The sequence below is a fragment of the Conger conger genome, chromosome 11 (assembly GCF_963514075.1).
Source record: "Conger conger chromosome 11, fConCon1.1, whole genome shotgun sequence".
In the NCBI taxonomy this organism is placed as follows: Eukaryota; Metazoa; Chordata; class Actinopteri; order Anguilliformes; family Congridae; genus Conger; species Conger conger.
The window spans coordinates 51,463,297-51,481,574 of record NC_083770.1 but is presented as its reverse complement, the minus strand read 5'-3'; the positions used below and the strand labels follow the sequence as shown (position 1 = coordinate 51,481,574).

Sequence of the window (18,278 nt, the reverse complement as noted above, 5' to 3'; positions counted from 1 at the left end):
CGCACACACCCGCACGCACACGTGCACACGCACGCACACACACGCACACGCACACGCACACACACACGCACACACACACGCACACACACACGCACACACACACGCACACACACGCACAGGTACTCGCACACACCCGCATACACACACACACACTTCCCTTGCGTCTTTTCACACAAGACTTCCTCTGTAATCTCTGTGGGGGCTTCAGCGCAGCTCTGGCTGGTCCCTGGCTTATGTGTTACAGGGGTCTCATGTAAGCCCCAGTGAGTGTAATCTGCAGAGGTATCTGATGAGCCTTTAGTCTGTGTGGAAGACTGAACCCTAACCATAACCATAATCTTTCCTATAAAGGACAGTGGTCTTGGTGGGAAGGAAGCCATGTTGGATTAATCAAGTTATTTGAATCATATATGTAGGCACAAGCAATTTCAGCAAATCCCCCGGTTTTGGCAAATTCCCAACACCCAGCTGGGGGCAGGGGTGCCATGGGGGGGCTGCGGGACATTCTCAGAGAGAGCTGGCTGAGACCCAGCACATTCTAGAGGGGGGGGGGGGGCATGAGGAGGAAATAGGGGAGGATTCTGGGGGATATGGGAAAGGGGGTGTGATTGAAATTGTGACCTGTAAGAAAAAGGTAATGGTGAATTAATCAAATAACAGCCAATCAGCAGGCCTTATTCACCACATCTGCCCAATTAGCTAGCACAGCCCTCCCCTTTCACATCATGTGTGCTCTGGTTAGAGCAGTGTGTTGTGGTTGTGGGTGTGCTGTGGTTAGAGCAGTGTGTTGTGGTTGTGGGTGTGCTGTGGTTAGAGGAGTGTGCTGTGGTTGATTAGAGCAGTGTGTTGTGGTTGTGGGTGTGCTGTGGTTAGAGCAGTGTGTTGTGGTTGTGGGTGTGCTGTGGTTAGAGCAGTGTGTTGTGGTTGTGGGTGTGCTGTGGTTAGAGCAGTGTGTTGTGGTTGTGGGTGTGCTGTGATTGATTAGAGCAGTGTGCTGTGGTTGTGGTTGTTACATTACATTACGTGGCATTTAGCAGACGCTCTTATCCAGAGCGAAGTACAACAAAGTGCAAATCAAACACAAGAACAAGTGCAAAAGTGGACCTGAGAGGACAGTACAGTTCCGAATCCTAGTTTTGTGGGTGTGCTGTTGCTCACCAGTCTTGGCTGTTAATCGCATCTCCATACCCAGGCGTGTCCACCACAGTGAGACGGAGTTTCACGCCCCGCTCCTCAATCTCCACAGTAGACGCCTCAATCTGGACAGTCCGTTCGATTTTCTCTGCAGGTCGGGAAAGCAGTGCACACCAGTTAGGGCAACGTCCCAACCCCCTAAAGGCCCTTCCACACCAAGGCGGATTTTCCGCGCGAATTTTCGCACGGAATTTCGCAGATTAACAAACGCATGTGTTCTAATGAGTCTGTGAACACCAAAAGGCGAAATTCGCTGCGCGGAAAAAAATATCGGATCAGTCCGTTTTGATGCGAAATTTTGCATGCGGAAAAATGTGCCTGACCAATCAGAAACGGATTTAATTGTGTTCTACTATGATATTATAGAACGCAAAGCAGAGGGGAAAAAACCCGGCAAAAATGGGTGAGCAATTAATAAACCTCGTCAGCCAATACCCGGGCCTTATACGACAAAAGTCGGCAAGATTATATCGACACCGATATATGGGCTGGGATAGCTCGTTAGGAATTGCATCATATCAGTTAAAAATACTTGCCATCCTGCGCGCTTGGCTATAGGCTATCTGGCGTTTGTAAATTTTCTTTTCTTTTCACCATCTGTGCCGTTACGTGGAATCCAGAAAGTCATGTCCAGTAGGCTACGCCTAGATTTTGGGCCTCGCGGAAATTACTGGACCCACCCCAATACCCATTACGCGTGAGACAGTATCAGTAACTCGAACACAACCAGACAATACAGCGTCAGATCAGAAAAGACAAGTCTAGTCCAGTAAATGGAAGTAGGCCAATGTAACATTTTCACTCACATCACTCCAACAAGGGGTGAACCCAATACTTCCTTTTTTTGTTATTCACTAACATATCAATCACGATGAGATCTTCATCACTTGACGACATCTTTACTAATGACACTCGCGACTGACAGTCACGGCGCGAAAGCAGCGCGAAATAGAACGCAAAATATAAAAACATCGCACCGCACCTGGTGTGGACACCTTGTGTGCGGAATTTTCGCATTAGCTTTTTTTCCGCATTTCCGCACCGCAATCAGAATCCTGTTTGGTGTGGAAGGGCCTTAACCCTGAGACAAATCTCTATCCCTAACCCAAACCATTCACAATGACACAATGGTACTACCTTCCAAGGACTGGCGCAGGACTATATGCTTGATGCCTTCTTACCCCGCACTGTGGGAGCCACTCACCTGCTGCGATGGGGATGTAGCGCTCTGGGTACAGGTCTGTGAGAAACAGGCTGTTGATCAGAGTGGACTTCCCCAAACCAGACTCTCCTACAGAGCCAGAAACACAGGCACAGCTCAGCATGGATAGTCAGAACCCAACCAACCCCTGTGAACCCTGAACCCACCAAACCCCTGTGAACCCTGAACCCACCCAACCCCTGTGAACCCTGAACCCACCCAACCCCTGTGAACCCTGAACCCACCCAACCCCTGTGAACCCTGAACCCACCCAACCCCTGTGAACCCTGAACCCAGCCGACCCCTGAACCCACCAAACCCCTGTGACCCCTGAACCCAGCCGACCCCTGCAACATTGGAAGGAAGCTACTAGTGACTGCAGAGGTCGTAACTGAACTCCAAATATTGAGACTGTGGACAGCAAGAGGCTCCATTCCGCAGAGATAAATAGCAGTTTAGAGTGATAAAAACTATGAATAGGGTTTAGAATGATGTATAGCACATGGGGGACACCCACTCACCCACAACCATCAGTGTGAACTCAAAGCCTTTCTTCACAGACTTCCTGTGCACCTGGTTGGGCAGGTTAGCAAAGCCCACATACCCAGCTGCCTCGGGAAACTGCCAGGAGCACAAGAGCAACAAAGCAGTGGGACAGGGGTACTACAGCCCTACAGCCCCCTACAGCCCCCTACAGCTCTACAGCCCCCTATAGCCCCCTACAGCCCTACAGCCCCCTACAGCCCACTACAGCCCCCTACAGCCCCCTACTGCCCCCTACAGCCCCCTACAGTCCACTACAGCCCACTACAGCCCCCTACAGCCCTACAGCCCCCTACAGCCCACTACAGCTCTACAGCCCCCTACAGCCCCCTACAGCCCCCTACAGCCCACTACAGCCCACTACAGCCCACTACAGCCCACTACAGCTCTACAGCCCCCTACAGCCCCCTACAGCCCCCTACAGCTCTACAGCCCCCTACAGCCCCCTACAGCTCTACAGCCCCCTACAGCTGCCTACAATCCTACAGTCCACTACAGCCCCCTACAGCCCCCTACAGCTCCCTACAGCTCCCTACAGCTCCCTACAGCTCTACAGCCCACTACAGCCCCCTACAGTCGCCTACAGCCCTACAGTCCACTACAACCCACTCCTGGTTATTCATTCTGTACACTGCCAAAGAAATTAGAAATTAGCACAGAAATAAAAAACCAAACCCCATCCACCCTGCCACCACACCCCATCCACCCTGCTACCACACCCCATCCACACCCCATCTAACCTGCCACCACACCCCATCCACACCCCCTCCGGCTGACTCACCTTCCCTTTCTCTCCAGACTGAGACATTCCCCTGAACCTGCAGACACACAGACAGCAGCGTTTATACATCCCCCCATCAGAGCACAGCAGCGTCAGAAACACATCCCTCAGCGCATGTATACACTCCCCATCAGAGCACAGCAGCGTCAGAAACACATCCCTCAGCGCATGTATACACTCCCCATCAGAGCACAGCAGCGTCAGAAACACATCCCTCAGCACATGTATACACCCCCCATCAGAGCACAGCAGCGTCAGAAACACATCCCTCAGCACATGTATACACCCCCCCACTCCCCGGCTCCACTCAGAGTATGCATCGCGGTAAGGTATCGGCACCATTTGATGCGCCAGATTTAAATGGGGTGGAAACCACGCCAACCCGGTGCACCCAGTTCCCAAGCCAGAGGGATTTGGGATCATACTCCCAGCAACTGGGCTCAGAAACACAGCATCAATGCGGTCTCCTGATCTTTTACTTACTCACACACGCACGCACGCACGCACACCTGCACAATCTTCTTCTGTCCCAAGGAGATGCAACAGGTCAACCCCACCCAGAGCCCAGAGCCCAGAGCCCAGAGCCCAGAGCCCAGAGCCCAGAGCCCAGAGCCCCAGAGCCCCAGAGCCCACCCCAGAGCCCCAGAGCCCCAGAGCCCCAGAGCCCAGAGCCCCAGAGCCCCAGAGCCCAGAGCCCCAGAGCCCCAGAGCCCCAGAGCCCCAGAGCCCCAGAGCCCCAGAGCCCCAGAGCCCAGAGCCCAGAACCCCAGAGCCCCAGAGCTCCAGAGCCCCAGAGCCCCAGAGCCCAGAGCCCCAGAGCCCCAGAGCCCAGAGCCCCAGAGCCCAGAGCCCCAGAGCCCAGAGCCCAGAGCCCCAGAGCCCCAGAGCCCAGAGCCCCAGAGCCCCAGAGCCCCAGAGCTCCAGAGCCCCAGAGCCCAGAGCCCAGAGCCCAGAGCCCCAGAGCCCAGAGCCCCAGAGACCCAGAGCCCAGAGCCCAGAGCCCAGAGCCCCAGAGCCCCAGAGCCCCAGAGCCCAGAGCCCCAGAGCCCCAGAGCCCAGAGCCCAGAGCCCAGAGCCCAGAGCCCAGAGCCCAGAGCCCAGAGCCCCAGAGCCCACCCCAGAGTCCACCCCAGGCAGCGCAGAGGGGTGTGGGGCCGTTTCATCGTCAGTCCTGGAGAACAATGGGCTTCATCAGCACAGCGGCTCAATCTCTCCCGATGCATCCCATTCCGCCGGGTTCAGTGGGAAAGCACGCGCCCCCATCCTGCAATCAGGGAGCAGGACCCCCCACAGCCCAATGCAGCGCTGACAGACTGCCACACAGCCCCTCTTATCACCTCCTGCTCCAGATGCATTTATTTCTCCTTTAATGAACCAGGAAAAGCCCATCAAGACGAAATCTCCCTTACAATGGGGACCTGACGTAAAACACAAAGCTACAAATCAATCAACATCACTACAGCATGCTGGCCTGAGACAGGAGTGTAAACCGGATTAAAACAGAAGCACACTCCAGACGCTACGTCACCAGTAACACATTTGAAATCAACAGGTGGAATTAGCATGTACAAGGTCTTTATTCGTATGAGTGTACATGTACAAGGTCTTTATTCGTATGAGTGTACATGTACAAGGTCTTTATTCGTATGAGTGTACATGTACAAGGTCTTTATTCGTATGAGTGTACATGTACAAGCTCTTTATTCGTATGAGTGTACATGTACAAGGTCTTTATTCGTATGAGTGTAGGGTTGAGGGTCATTAAAAAGTACAGGGTCATATTACAGAATTACAGCAGAGCCAGGAGCCAAGATAAGAAGCAAGTCGTCTAAGTATTGCCCTATAAATATAACCCCAGGTTATATGGTTCTATTAAAACAGTGCTATCAAAGTAGTGGTCAGCAGTTTAGTGCCTATAATGAAAAGCTATGCAGGTAACAGCATTCACTGAGTGTAAATGAGCAGGTAACAGCATTCACTGAGTGTAAATGAGCAGGTAACAGCATTCACTGAGTGTAAATGAGCAGGTAACAGCATTCACTGAGTGTAAATGAGCAGGTAACAGCATTCACTGAGTGTAAATGAGCAGGTAACAGCATTCACTGAGTGTAAATGAGCAGGTAACAGCATTCACTGAGTGTAAATGAGCAGTTAACAGCATTCACTGAGTGTAAATGAGCAGGTAACAGCATTCACTGAGTGTAAATGAGCAGGTAACAGCATTCACGGAGTGTAAATGAGCAGGTAACAGCATTCACTTAGTGTAAATGAGGACACGGGCACCTCCATGGCCCGAATGGACCTGATGGAGTGGACTACTGAGGTATGCGTCTGCTTTACACAATTTTTATTTTTTTATTATTTGTTATACTTATCACTTACAAGGTCTGGCACTAAGATACACTGTAGAGGCGCTAGCCCCATATGAGACACTTCTTCGGTCTACAGATAAGTGCCTTTGAGTTGTTCCTGAGTCTAGGTTCAGAACTAAAGGTGATCGAGACTCTGGAACCGTTGAATCAGTGACCACTATTAAACACCAGTTCCATTGTTTTGAACTGCCTTTTAGAATTTGTGATCTACATTCAATTTCTGTTTCATGGCAATGCCATGTCATGCCATGGGAGTAGCTTTAGAAATCCACCTGCACTGAGCCAGTGGGGTTCACTACAATGCAGCTCCTCCATTGGTTGAGCTGCAAAATCTGGAGGCCTGATTGGACCACAGCAGCAGTGACTGGCGCCTGACTGGGGTCTGAGAGGGACACGCACACAACACGCAGTCTCCAGAATTAATTAGGTTTTCATTTCTTCTGAACAAAGGCCAAAATGCCAAAAGCCACACTGTGGAAATCAGAAAACAAAATGGGTATCAGGCCCAGTGGTGTTCCGCCCAGCTGGGCACTCAGTGGCCCGGCCACACAGCACAAACCTGGCAGCACTCACACAGGCCGACAGGCTTTGTGTTCCCCTTCTCCTCTAAACACCAGGGAGGGAAACAACAGTGTGATTTAGGGTGACAGATCACTCCTGATACCACAGGGAAACAAGAGGTTCAGAGAAAGTTTAAGGGGTTGGTCTCATAAAACATTTCTGTGCATACCATGTCTGGGCACTTTCTGTTTTTATGTTAATCCAATTAAATGCATAGTAAATCATATTTTATCCATTTCACACTATTTAACAGGTTGTTTTTATCAGTAACAACATTTAGTAGGCCAACTTCGGTTTCTAAAGGAACAGGAAATAAATGGACCAAAACACACAATACTGTGGAACCTGTGCGACCCAACATGGTTCATACATCTGCCCACTCAAACAGGAGTTATGCACCACTGACAAGGAGGACGCTCTGTAACAATTATGCCCATTTGCTCATCAAGCAAAACAATTTATGGTCTTCTAAAATGCTGCCAATTATGTTTAATGTCAGGCCCCGAGATTCACAGATAAACGAGACTCGGCCCGCTGAAGTGAGTTGCCGCCATTTCAACGCGGTTACTCTGGAGAAGAGATGCAGGGACCTTTTCGCGTTGGATGCTTTTAACTCGCACAGAAACTACGAACATTATCAACAGAGGCCCTTAGCCACTGAGACCATTTCTGAACATTTAAAGGAAATTACATTCAGGTGAATCTATAAATGTCACTTCACTGTTGACAAATTGTAGAGATATCCCTACCAAGCCGTGTATTGTACGATTGCGTCGACAAAAAATTGCCAATCCCAATTCCTAAAATGTATTGCTAAGTCTGAAGGTAACAGTTACACAAAGCGACACATCGCGTTTACCACTGTGTATATAAATAGTACGGTGTAGTCGGTTATTTTGTCAACGTGTGTTTAAATCCCAAATGCATCATATACTTTAGATAAGGGCTGCTCCATAGTTAACCAATTAATTGTTTTTTTTTAGTTTTAGTTTTTGTGCTAGCTATGGACATTTTGGCTCAGTACACTATATTTGGAGCCAAAACACTTTAAAACTTCCAGAATATGCCCACACCCCGTTTTAGGAGAAATAAACACTGTATGAAGACAAAATTAGCAATCCTAGAACGCCACAAGCTTGAGGAAAATGGGGTGAAATAGAAAGAAAGAAAATACCCTTAAATCTATTTTCCATTTCAGTGTAGCGAAATTTTGTAACATTCAACATATGAATACACTTGAAAAGTTTTCCTGGAAAGTTTCAACTTCTTGCCCCAGGAGTAACTGGTTACTTATTCTCAAAGTTTACATTGTTGCCAAGTTTGTGTGTTACTCTTAACGCTGCAAACAACATCAATCCAAATGAACTGGGTTAATGTGTTAAATCCTTACCTCTGGTAATATACGTAAATAAACAACGTTAGATGAGATTTTTCTCACTGCGGCAATCTGTCCCAGGCCAGTCCAGGGAATCCGGAACCTCCCCGATATATTCCGCCCTTATCCCAGAATGCCCATTTCTGTTCGTGTGGGTGGGACAGTGAAGAATGTCGAGAGACCGGAGCCATTATGGCTCAAAACTCAGAGCCCTGAAGGGGATGCCATTTTAAGGAGAAGGACCTCAGAGCCAATATGGCTTTCATTGTTTACACTTTTGCAATCAAACGGTTATTGATATCCGGCTGCTCACATGCGTACGGAAATAATAAACAACACTTACGCCGCTGTCCAAATAAAGAAATCAACAATATAGTGTATTTGGCTGTGTGACCGTGACGATATTTTAAACTAACGGGAATACGAAACATTCACACTTTGCTGCTCGTGTCTCATTGGTGTGACTGATGAAGGGATTTTAATCTTTGGACGCAGTGCTCCCAGGCTGCATACATATAGAGCCATATCGTCGCTGTGCAAAAACGTGAACGCGCCTATATCCAGCCACTATAACGATAGCACGTCATTGTGAACATCTCTGTGTTTAAAATGCGCTTCAGCACACACAAGGTGCGTGGCTCATTAAACACTGTTCAATATCAAAACCAGCCCTTTCAGGGTGCTGGCCTTCAGGTGTCAGGGAGAGTTGGTAATGCCTTTCTTCTTCTTCTTCTTCTTCTTCTTCTTCTTCTTCTTCTTATTATTATTGTTTTCAGTGGGAAACCATCCTTGAAAACCACATGATGTCTTAACTGCCACCACCATCAAGCTTGGGTTTCTGTATGAATCATTTGGCACATTTGCGTCTCACTTGTTGTCATTAAACAAAAAGTAAAGCCTTTCAATAGCAATGCAAACCCTGAATTAAGGGCAGCAGATATTGCTGATGAATCTGGTGAATGAAAAAGTGAAAAAAACAATCAGTGGATATGCCTTTTTTTAATTTGTGCAAGGGTGCTTGAGATTTCAAGTAAGTCAAACTTTGACTATTTTTTGGCCGCTCCGCGCTCGCTGTGTTGGAGCTCGCGCAGCATTCTGACCGTTGATTCCTCGTGGCGCTTAGGTCTGTGAAACGCAGGAAATAAATGTGTACCGTAGTTATTAAATCCAGTTAAAGAAGGATCTTCTTTAACATCCGTCTCTCAGTCTCCCTGCAGCTCCACCTGGTGGCCAGTGGCAGCATCTTTCATTCGAGCAGCTCTCACTGGAGGGCAAGCCTTTCCACCTCAACGGCATCGCGGCTATTGCATTAACTTGCTCTTTTCATGAAAAATGCTGGCATTTACAACATCCTTCTCCTCCTGAGATTCTGAGTTAATGCAGGAAATCATTCGCATGCCAATGGAATGGAAACATGCGGTCACAAACTTTAATAAAAATAAGAATTCCAGAAAAGATTGTCATCCTGAATCACTCTTTGATCCATTTTAGTGTAATGCATGTTATAATAATACAAATATAACCAAACAGCCGCTTGAGGTTAAGGTGAGCTCACCTGGACACAAGGTGAGCTTACCAGGACACAAACAGGCAATATCAATTCCAGAAATGCCTCTGATGTCAAAATCCTGGAGATTTCCTTTCACAGAGAGGGAAAAAGCATCCAGGTGGGATGCAGTGTTTTATTTTTTTTATTTTTTGTTGTTGCAACATTTATGACTTTGGCAAGACCCGTCTAACAGTTAATGCATTCTAAAACAGTTTAACATTCTCATCAATTCATTCAATCACAGAAATGAACATTTAACTAATATTTTCCAACATCCCTGAAATGTTTCATAAGTTTGGATAGTGCTGAGAGATGCATCCTAGTATCCCTTATTATGATAATGCTACAGGTTAACCATCTTTCATTTCTTACAAATAATGACCAAGTCTGTTATGACGTCACCCCCACTGCCCACCGAGCTCTACTCTACATTGGTACTCGCATACCAGGCAGTTAAGGGATCAACACCTTGCACATATTCAATCACTAATCAGAACCTATACACCAGCCAGACCCGTCCGGTCTGCTACCTCTGAACGCCTGGCACCCCGCGGGGCAGTCTGTTCCGGCCCCACGGTGGTGGATTGACATTCCTGTGGAGTCTCTGACCACTTTCAAACGCAGACTGAAGACTCATCTCTTCAGGCTGCACCTTTCCCTCCCTACCTCACTGCTATAATTAGCCATGTGTATGCTATACATTATAATAGCACTTGTGTATAATTATTATAGTATATGGGGTATTCTAGCTGCAAACCGTGGTATGCTAGTTGGAAAGTTGATGTAGGTCTTGGAACTGTACTTCCCTCTAGGGTTTTCAGTGCACGTGTTCCTGGTTCTGATTTTCACTTCATTGTCCGTCGCTCTGGATAAGAGAGTCTGCCAAATGACTATGTAATGTCATGGACTATCTTTTAGTTGTACCTCTGTCACCACTGATTATAACTTAAATATTGGGAGTGGAGTTTTGGCAGCAGGATGAACTCCTGACTGACCTGCGGTTAGATGAAGGGTCAGAAGCGGCTGCGCGTGTGGGGTTGTGTTGGGAGAGTGGGGGTTGTGTTGGGAGTGTGGGGGTTGTGTTGGGAGAGTGGGGGTTGTGTTGGGAGTGTGGGGGTTGTGTTGGGAGTGTAGAGAGTGTGGGGTTGTGTTGGGAGTGTGGGGGTTGTGTTGGGAGAGTGGGGGTTGTGTTGGGAGTGTGGGGGTTGTGTTGGGAGTGTAGAGAGTGTGGGGTTGTGTTGGGAGAGTGGGGGTTGTGTTGGGAGTGTGGGGGTTGTGTTGGGAGTGTGGGGGTTGTGTTGGGAGTGTGGGGGTTGTGTTGGGAGTGTGGGGGTTGTGTTGGGAGTGTGGGGGTTGTGTTGGGAGTGTAGAGAGTGTGGGGGTTGTGTTGAGAGAGCAGGAGTTGTGTTGGGAGTGTAGAGAGTGTGGGGGTTGTGTTGGGAGAGTGGGGGTTGTGTTGGGAGTGTGGGGGTTGTGTTGGGAGAGTGGGGGTTGTGTAGAGAGGGCGGGAGTTGTGTTGAGAGAGCAGGAGTTGTGTTGGGAGTGTAGAGAGTGTAGGGGTTGTGTTGGGAGTCCGGGGGTTGTGTTGGGAGTGTGGGGGTTGTGTTGGGAGTGCGGGAGCGTTGGCTCTTTGTGTTGTCAGACGGAATTAAATATGAAAGCAAAAAAAAGGAATCTTGTTCAGAGGTTACTGAGCCAGAGAGAGGACGGAGGATTGGGAAGCAATAAAAAAATGCAGAACACAGAGTATTACATTATAACGCAGGTTCATGCATGTAATGCAGTGATATCATGTAATACAATGCATTATGATACAGATTAATAATGCATGCCAGTGTCATGATGAAAGCACTTAACATTGCCCACATGCGGCTGTCCTTCACTGGCTCACGTCATGTTAAGCATACGGCACTGCACTGTAAACATAAGTATATATCTGTCAATCACAACATTTCATCCTGACCCCGACACCACTGTCACTTTCAAACTGTATTCTGTTGAATGCCATAAGTTACAGTAACTTGAAGTTTTATAGCTACACAGCCTGCATTTTACTGCCAATTAGAATGTTTCTGATGTTATTACAAGTTTTCATTGTATTTCTGTTCCATTTTTCTAGAAATGCCTCATTAGCACTAAGTGGTCGGGTGGGTGAATACACATGTATGATATTTCATACCATAATAGTATTTCACAAATTCATAACTTGGGCCTATAGATATATAGAGCATATAGGCATATAAAGCCCACACATATTAATGTGGTGGTTCCAGTTTTGTTCTATTAATAAAACCTTTGATATTCAGTGAGCTGCTCTGTGCCTGCAGTGGCTGTGGAGGACACTGTGTAAGGAGCCCAGCAGGGACTAGGCAACCCCTTAACAGATATTAAAGTATATTTGCTAAAATATATTTGATTATAAAACAAATGAATAGCCTACATTAAAATGTTTGCAGTTGAAAGGAATATGAATGAAATAGTTATATCAGTACACCGTTCCGGAAGCGGTTCTAGCTCACGCGTGAGGTCGAACAGATGAGATCCTTTGATCTTCTCGATGGGCTCAAAGCACACATGTACACTGATTCACTAAACACAAAGCCTTCAGCAGCAAAGGAAAACTGCAATAATAATAAGCAACATATTCTACATCTGTAGATTGTGATGAACTTTTTGAAGATGGTGCTCCAGCTATTTAAGAAATGTAATCATTATTTGTTTAATATCGTCTGGCGCTTGAAGCAGACAATTAAATGTTTCATGTAGCAAAAAACATGTAATCAGTTAAACACCTGATTATATAGTTGTGCTGTATCAAACGCATTCTTGTCTGCTGTGACAGCATGTTTAAACGACATTAGCAATAATGCAGGCAATGTAAATATAAATTAGCTGCCATTATTGCATTTAGTGGGCAAAGATATTTGTAGTTTCCCGCGGATGTAATCCCTCTTTCAGGGAATGTTTTTACAAGCGGAGTAAATTCCAGAAGAGCGCGCTGTAAAATCCACCCTCGCGTCTCCGGCCGGTTCTGCGGATCCACGGCGCCCTTATCCACTGTAACCGTTCTCTCCCCTTTGTCCGCGTTCTACCAATACGTTTGTCTTTTCATTGGCCAAGAGAGGATACGGTACAATCTGATTGGACAAAAGTTTTTCCTCTCGATTGAGCACTTGCAGTAGCCCACCCCACCAACTAAATATCTGGACTCCTTTATCATTGCGCTCCAGTTTGAAATATCCCCTGGTCTGCCAGCGGAGTTAAAGGAAGGCTAACACATACGGGATGCGTGCGATGTGTCCTTAAACAGAACTCGCTCTTCACAACCAAGGGAAAACTGATTTTTTTTAGATTGTGTTGTGATTTAATTGAGGAAGTATCTGGTTAAAGATTGAGAGAAGCAATAACTGTTCAAATCGTAAAAACGAAAGAACTAAAAATGGTTTCCGCTGGTTTGGAAATAATAGGTTTGGCACTGTGCGTTATCGGCTCGCTGCTGGTGATGGTGGCGTGCGGACTGCCCATGTGGAAAGTGTCAGCGTACCTGGAGAGCAACATCGTGACCGCGCAGACCAGCTGGGAAGGGCTGTGGATGTCGTGCGTGGTGCAGAGCACGGGCCAGATGCAGTGCAAGGTGCACGACTCGGTGCTCGCGCTCAACACCGACCTCCAGACCGCGCGAGCTCTCACTATCATCTCCTCCGTGCTGGGGGTGCTGGGGCTCATGGTCACCATCGCCGGCGCGCAGTGCACAAACTGCATCAAAGCAGAAACCGTGAAAGCTCGGGTGGTGAACTCCGGTGGAGCCATCTACATCATCAGCGGGGTGTTCGCCTTGGTGCCTCTGTGCTGGATGGCCAACAACATCATTTCGGACTTCTACAATCCTCATGTCCCGACGTCGCAGAAACGGGAGATTGGGGCCGCGCTGTACATCGGATGGGCCGCCACGGGCCTGCTGCTGATCGGCGGGTCTATGCTCTGTTGCTCCTGTCCAGCGTCAGATAATTCCTCATATTCAGTCAAATATGCGCCTACGAAAAGAGCCACGCCGAACGGGGACTATGATAAAAGGAATTATGTGTAGCTTTCACGCTGACACCAGTTTAATTACTGGCTACCAGTTTCACCTTTTGAGATAAAAAAAAATATGTTCAACGTTTTGCACCTGAAATTTGAACTGAAAATTATGTCAAGTTTTACAGTTCAGCCAACTCGCATTTTAGTATAAATATTACGGAGACCGTCGGAACCTGCTTACAGTAGACATGTTTTGAAGACATGTTTTGTCCACCTATATGTCGAGGAAAATGCATGTAGTAGAGGAATAACAGAAACACATAAGTTTGTATTTTAGGTACCTGCATTTCCAGTGCAGAGCGTGAGTCATTCATGTTTAATAGAACTTTTGTTGGATTTTAGCTTTAGTGTTTTGAATTGTTTACCTTTGTACAAACTATTCGAGCTGTTTCTTTTCATAAGGGGAGGGAGAGACGCTGAAAGTATCTATATACGCTTCATTTCATGTGAATTTGTCAAAAACAACCAAACCTGAATACACTGCACAACTTCTCGCAACAAACTGATATTTTACACGAATTTTCTGAGAATGAAATATTGTGTCGATCCGTAACGGAGCCCACGGGCTGATTTTCTGTGCTCAGGATTTCCCTCCAAAGGTCTAATGAGTATCCAACATCGTTGCGATCGAGACAGAAACATGAATTCACAGTTCAGTATAAACCTCAGGTATGTTACAGATAACGAGGAATACATATTTTCTTTGACAAAAATGTTTTAAAGTAATATTGTAGAATTAAAACACACATACATTCGTGTTTAAATTGGGAATACAATACAGAATGTGTTTTAAAAAATAAACAATTGAACTCTGTTGCCTGTAGCTTAGCTCTTTCCAACAAACTGCATCCTGTTTCTCTTCCGGAAACATTTATTTTTGTATCTGACAAAAGTTATGCTGTACTTCAGATTCATTTGGTTGTGGTGTTCTTATTATACTTTTTTTTTGTTTTTTTTAATAAACACACATTGTAACGATCCGTTTGTGTATGTGGCCTGTGCTAATTCAATTATGTAATTTGAATAATGAAAAAACATTAATTATGAGCCAATTATTCTAATAGTGAAATATCTTTATCTAGCCGATAATTGCTGATAATGTACTATAGCTTTACGAAAACTGAAAATAAATATAAAGTTGCTTCATTTATCAGCTCCATACTTCAGCTGCTGTTGTAGGATTTCCGTTTTCACGCTACAGCCGTCCAAACCATAGGCTACCCTTAATATAGAGAAAAGGAAATTGACTGAAGTGTTGAAATATTTGAAAATTCTAAAAAAACGAACTGATGTTTTGAAAAAAACCTTTATTTTAGTGTCCTGTCTATTTCCCGAAACAGCGCTGATTCGAGTTTTCAATATGACTGACTTTGTATATCGCTATTATTTATTAGGGGATGCGCCCAGACGCTTAAGCAGTGTCCCGAATTCCCACAGCGGGCCCTTTGACCCCCTTGTCAGCAGGAGAAAGTATTTCGGTGAGCCATAAAGACGCGCATGACAATACCCATTCACTCTGTGGATTCTTCAGAATAACGCACAATGACCCAACACCCTCCCATCCCCCATGCAACTTGAAGAGGCGAGACGCTACTTAGAATTTGTTGGAAACATCTCCTAGAATAATCTTACCCAGGTTCCATTACACATCCCTACGTCGCAGTATTTGCAGTTATTGCGGCCAGTAGCTTGCGCTTTGATTTATTGTGCTCTGTCTACGTCGCTATATCACGTGGTGTAAAACAGGCGAACAAATTCAAGCACGCAAATGAGCAATTGATTTTTTCTATTTTCTCCATCATGGGAAATAATATATTATCGCATAATGAGGATAATTAACAATAGTACTATTACGTTTATATACAATATTACTCATTTTTAGAAATGAGCGATTTTATTGTGGCTAAAACGCCTAACTAATATTAAATGTATCCCTGCTGCAAATCTAAGGAACACATTTCAAAGCGCATTATATTTAAGACCTACCACATAAGACGCTTAGCCAGTCATATGCCAGTATTAAGCCAGAAAACACGCCGGCCTTTGAGAACAATTATGAACGAACAATAAGTCTTTATTACCTGGTAGTGCTGCATAAACTGCAATTATAAGCATTTTGGAGTTGTAATCCAACAGGTGTGCTGTTTCACTGACTCCTGTCTTTTGCCGTTCCACTGGTGGCATATTGTATTGTATTAATAATACACTCCAGTCATGTACAGGGTCAAAATGTGCAAGACAAAATGACAAAAACTTTGAAAACAGAATCCATGTTTCAAACTGAAATATGGTTTCCAACAACAAACAGGAAAAGGAAGAGGCAGCACAAGTGGAAGCCATGGTCTGTGCACATTTTCTCACTGCAGCACTACTAACTATTGTAATAGTCTGGGTGTAATAACAATCTCCCCTTAATTGCACTCTATAATTGGCTTTCAAATGTTGGCATCTATTGAGTTTTTCAAGCCAAACATAGCTGCATCCTATTTGCTGTGGTGGAGAGCAGTAGTTCGGGGTGTTTATTGTCCAGCCTTTTCACATTTAGTCATGGGGGAGGCGGGGGGCTTCCCGCCAGCTTTTTGGTGGAGGAGAGAAAAGAGGCAAACAGTGTGACAACGTCACTGAAAGACTCCTTGCCATGGCAACAGTAAAGAGTCTGCAGTTGCCTAGTTACAGGGACCTGTAATGTGGTCATATGGACATTCCGGCATTCCTGCGTCTCTTTCAGGATGCTCACAAAGTCGCACATTCATCCAAATCCATAACTCACTCATCCCTGTTTGTATCATATATAATGAGTATTTATATATTTATGTAGCACTTTCTACAAACATATGTGATTGCTGGGCATTATTGTGCGCCAGTGACAGCCCTGTCATTTCATCTCACACGGTTTCAACCTTTAAACCTGAGCTACACATTCAGCTCAAGATCCACAGCTGAGTACCTATGACTGAAAATAAAACGCTTTGATATTAAGGCAGCAAGTTCAAAAACAAATAGTAAAAAATCATAAAATTATGAATGATGTCATTTCCATGCTTTAAAGAGTAAACTTGACCTTCCTTGACCGGACAGCTTGGAGGAGGGTAGGATATCACAGTTTCTCATGACGTGTGCTTTGACCTTTGACCTCAGCCTGGTCAGTGGGGCCAAAAGTCACTTACCATGACCTCATCTCTCAGGCATGTGCTGGAACCAGGGGCGAGCCCAATGGCCAAGCCCATTGGCCAGTCTCCCCCCGGGGGGGGGGGGGGGGGGGCAGCCTTTACAAACATGTCAGCCAGAGCAGAAACTATGGCACTTCCTGCTTCAGTGGACCAACTGCCATTGACATGAAGAAGAAATGAGCAGCCTCCATATGTGAAGGTTTGGGTGGGGATGAAGGGGAGGATTTCTGAGTGTTGGTTCTGATCCGGAGGGGGTGTTGTACAGGGGATGAGGTTTGAGTGGAGGGTTTCCGAGCGTTGGTTCTGATCCAGAGGGGGTTCTGTACTGGGGATAATGCCCACACAGCAGATGCAGTGTCTGAGGAAGCGCGTGATCCAGGACTGACTCAACCTGAGAGTCAGACGTCCGGCACTGGGACAGGAGGAAGGAAAGGGCTCGATTCGGGAAGGACATGAAAGTGTTGGACTAGTCATTTCTGATGACCTCACCTTCTTGTTGGGGAACTTGGGGGTTTCTGCAGTGTGAGCAGTGATGAATCAAAACTAACATTCCTGAGCTACACACACACAGAAACACAAACATACACACACACGTACACGCAAAGGCGCCCAGACACACACACACACACAGACACACGTAAACACAAACACACACTGATACACTCACACACACTCCATTCCTGACAGGTCTTTATGGATCATAATTATCTGCAGTTCTCATGATTAAGAGGCTCTTAATGCTGTGGCAGATCCTGGTTTCATTACATATTTAAATCCAAAATTGTAAAAGCTCAAAAGGACATCACTCTGCATAATTGTGGTTGAATATTAATTTGCTGAGAACTAAAGGAAAAGTCCCAAGCTCTTAGTGAGGGAGGGAGGAAGTTGGGAAATTGCAATCAGGGGAAAATGAACAACAAGCCAGCCCTGTGGCACGGACACAGGATCCCAAGCAAAATGTGGGCATTGTTTTGACACTAATTGCACTTTGCAGGAAACTCTTAATATGCTACGATTCAGTGTGCTATATTTTTAGCTCACAATGCTAATGGTGCTACATCTCCCACAATTCAACACAGAAATTCCACCTGAAGAAGCCTGCCAACCTGTTAATGATGGAATCAGAGTTAATATTTTTACTCAGAGGTGCTGTAACCGCTTCTGGCTGAGAGGGTGAAACTGCAGGCCCTGATGACTCCTCCCCCAGGACAGCCCCGCCCCCAGGACCGCATAACTCCTCCCCCAGGGCAGCCCCGCACCCAGGACCGCATAACTCCTCCCCCAGGGCAGCCCCACCCCCAGGAACACATAACTCCTCCCCCAGGGCAGCCCCAGGACCGCATAACTCCTCCCCCAGGGCAGCCCCGCCCCCAGGACCACATAACTCCTCCCCCATGACAGCCCCACCCCCAGGAACACATAACTCCTCCCCCAGGACAGCCCCGCCCTCCA

General features: G+C 46.4%; 2 protein-coding genes across 3 annotated transcripts in view; one reads left to right on the top strand and one right to left on the bottom strand.

The window, feature by feature from the left end:
- Positions 1 to 8,166, bottom strand: part of zgc:63587 (uncharacterized protein LOC393431 homolog) — a 34,388-nt gene extending 26,222 nt beyond the window's left edge. The window contains exons 1-6 of one of the 2 annotated variants that reach the window (XM_061261316.1): positions 8,043 to 8,109; positions 5,057 to 5,137; positions 3,720 to 3,756; positions 2,917 to 3,016; positions 2,399 to 2,485; positions 1,159 to 1,282 (exon numbers count right to left, since the gene is read on the bottom strand). In XM_061261316.1, the coding sequence (XP_061117300.1) occupies positions 1,159 to 1,282; positions 2,399 to 2,485; positions 2,917 to 3,016; positions 3,720 to 3,746 (338 nt within the window). In that variant the 5' untranslated portion in view covers positions 3,747 to 3,756; positions 5,057 to 5,137; positions 8,043 to 8,109. Of the gene's footprint in view, positions 1 to 1,158; positions 1,283 to 2,398; positions 2,486 to 2,916; positions 3,017 to 3,719; positions 3,757 to 5,056; positions 5,138 to 8,042 lie in introns of both variants that reach the window. The other variant, XM_061261315.1, reaches the window with a different exon arrangement.
- A 4,651-nt stretch (positions 8,167 to 12,817) lies between these two features.
- cldn5a (claudin 5a) lies at positions 12,818 to 14,636 on the top strand. Its single transcript, XM_061261084.1, has one exon. It carries the CDS (start codon positions 13,016 to 13,018, stop codon positions 13,661 to 13,663), a length of 648 nt encoding a protein of 215 aa, XP_061117068.1. The 5' UTR covers positions 12,818 to 13,015; the 3' UTR covers positions 13,664 to 14,636.
- Positions 14,637 to 18,278: the final 3,642 nt, after the last annotated feature.

Bases quoted from the DNA above. Each gene is read 5' to 3' on its own strand.
- cldn5a (XM_061261084.1), top strand. From the start codon at position 13,016: ATGGTTTCCGCTGGTTTGGAAATAATAGGTTTGGCACTGTGCGTTATC.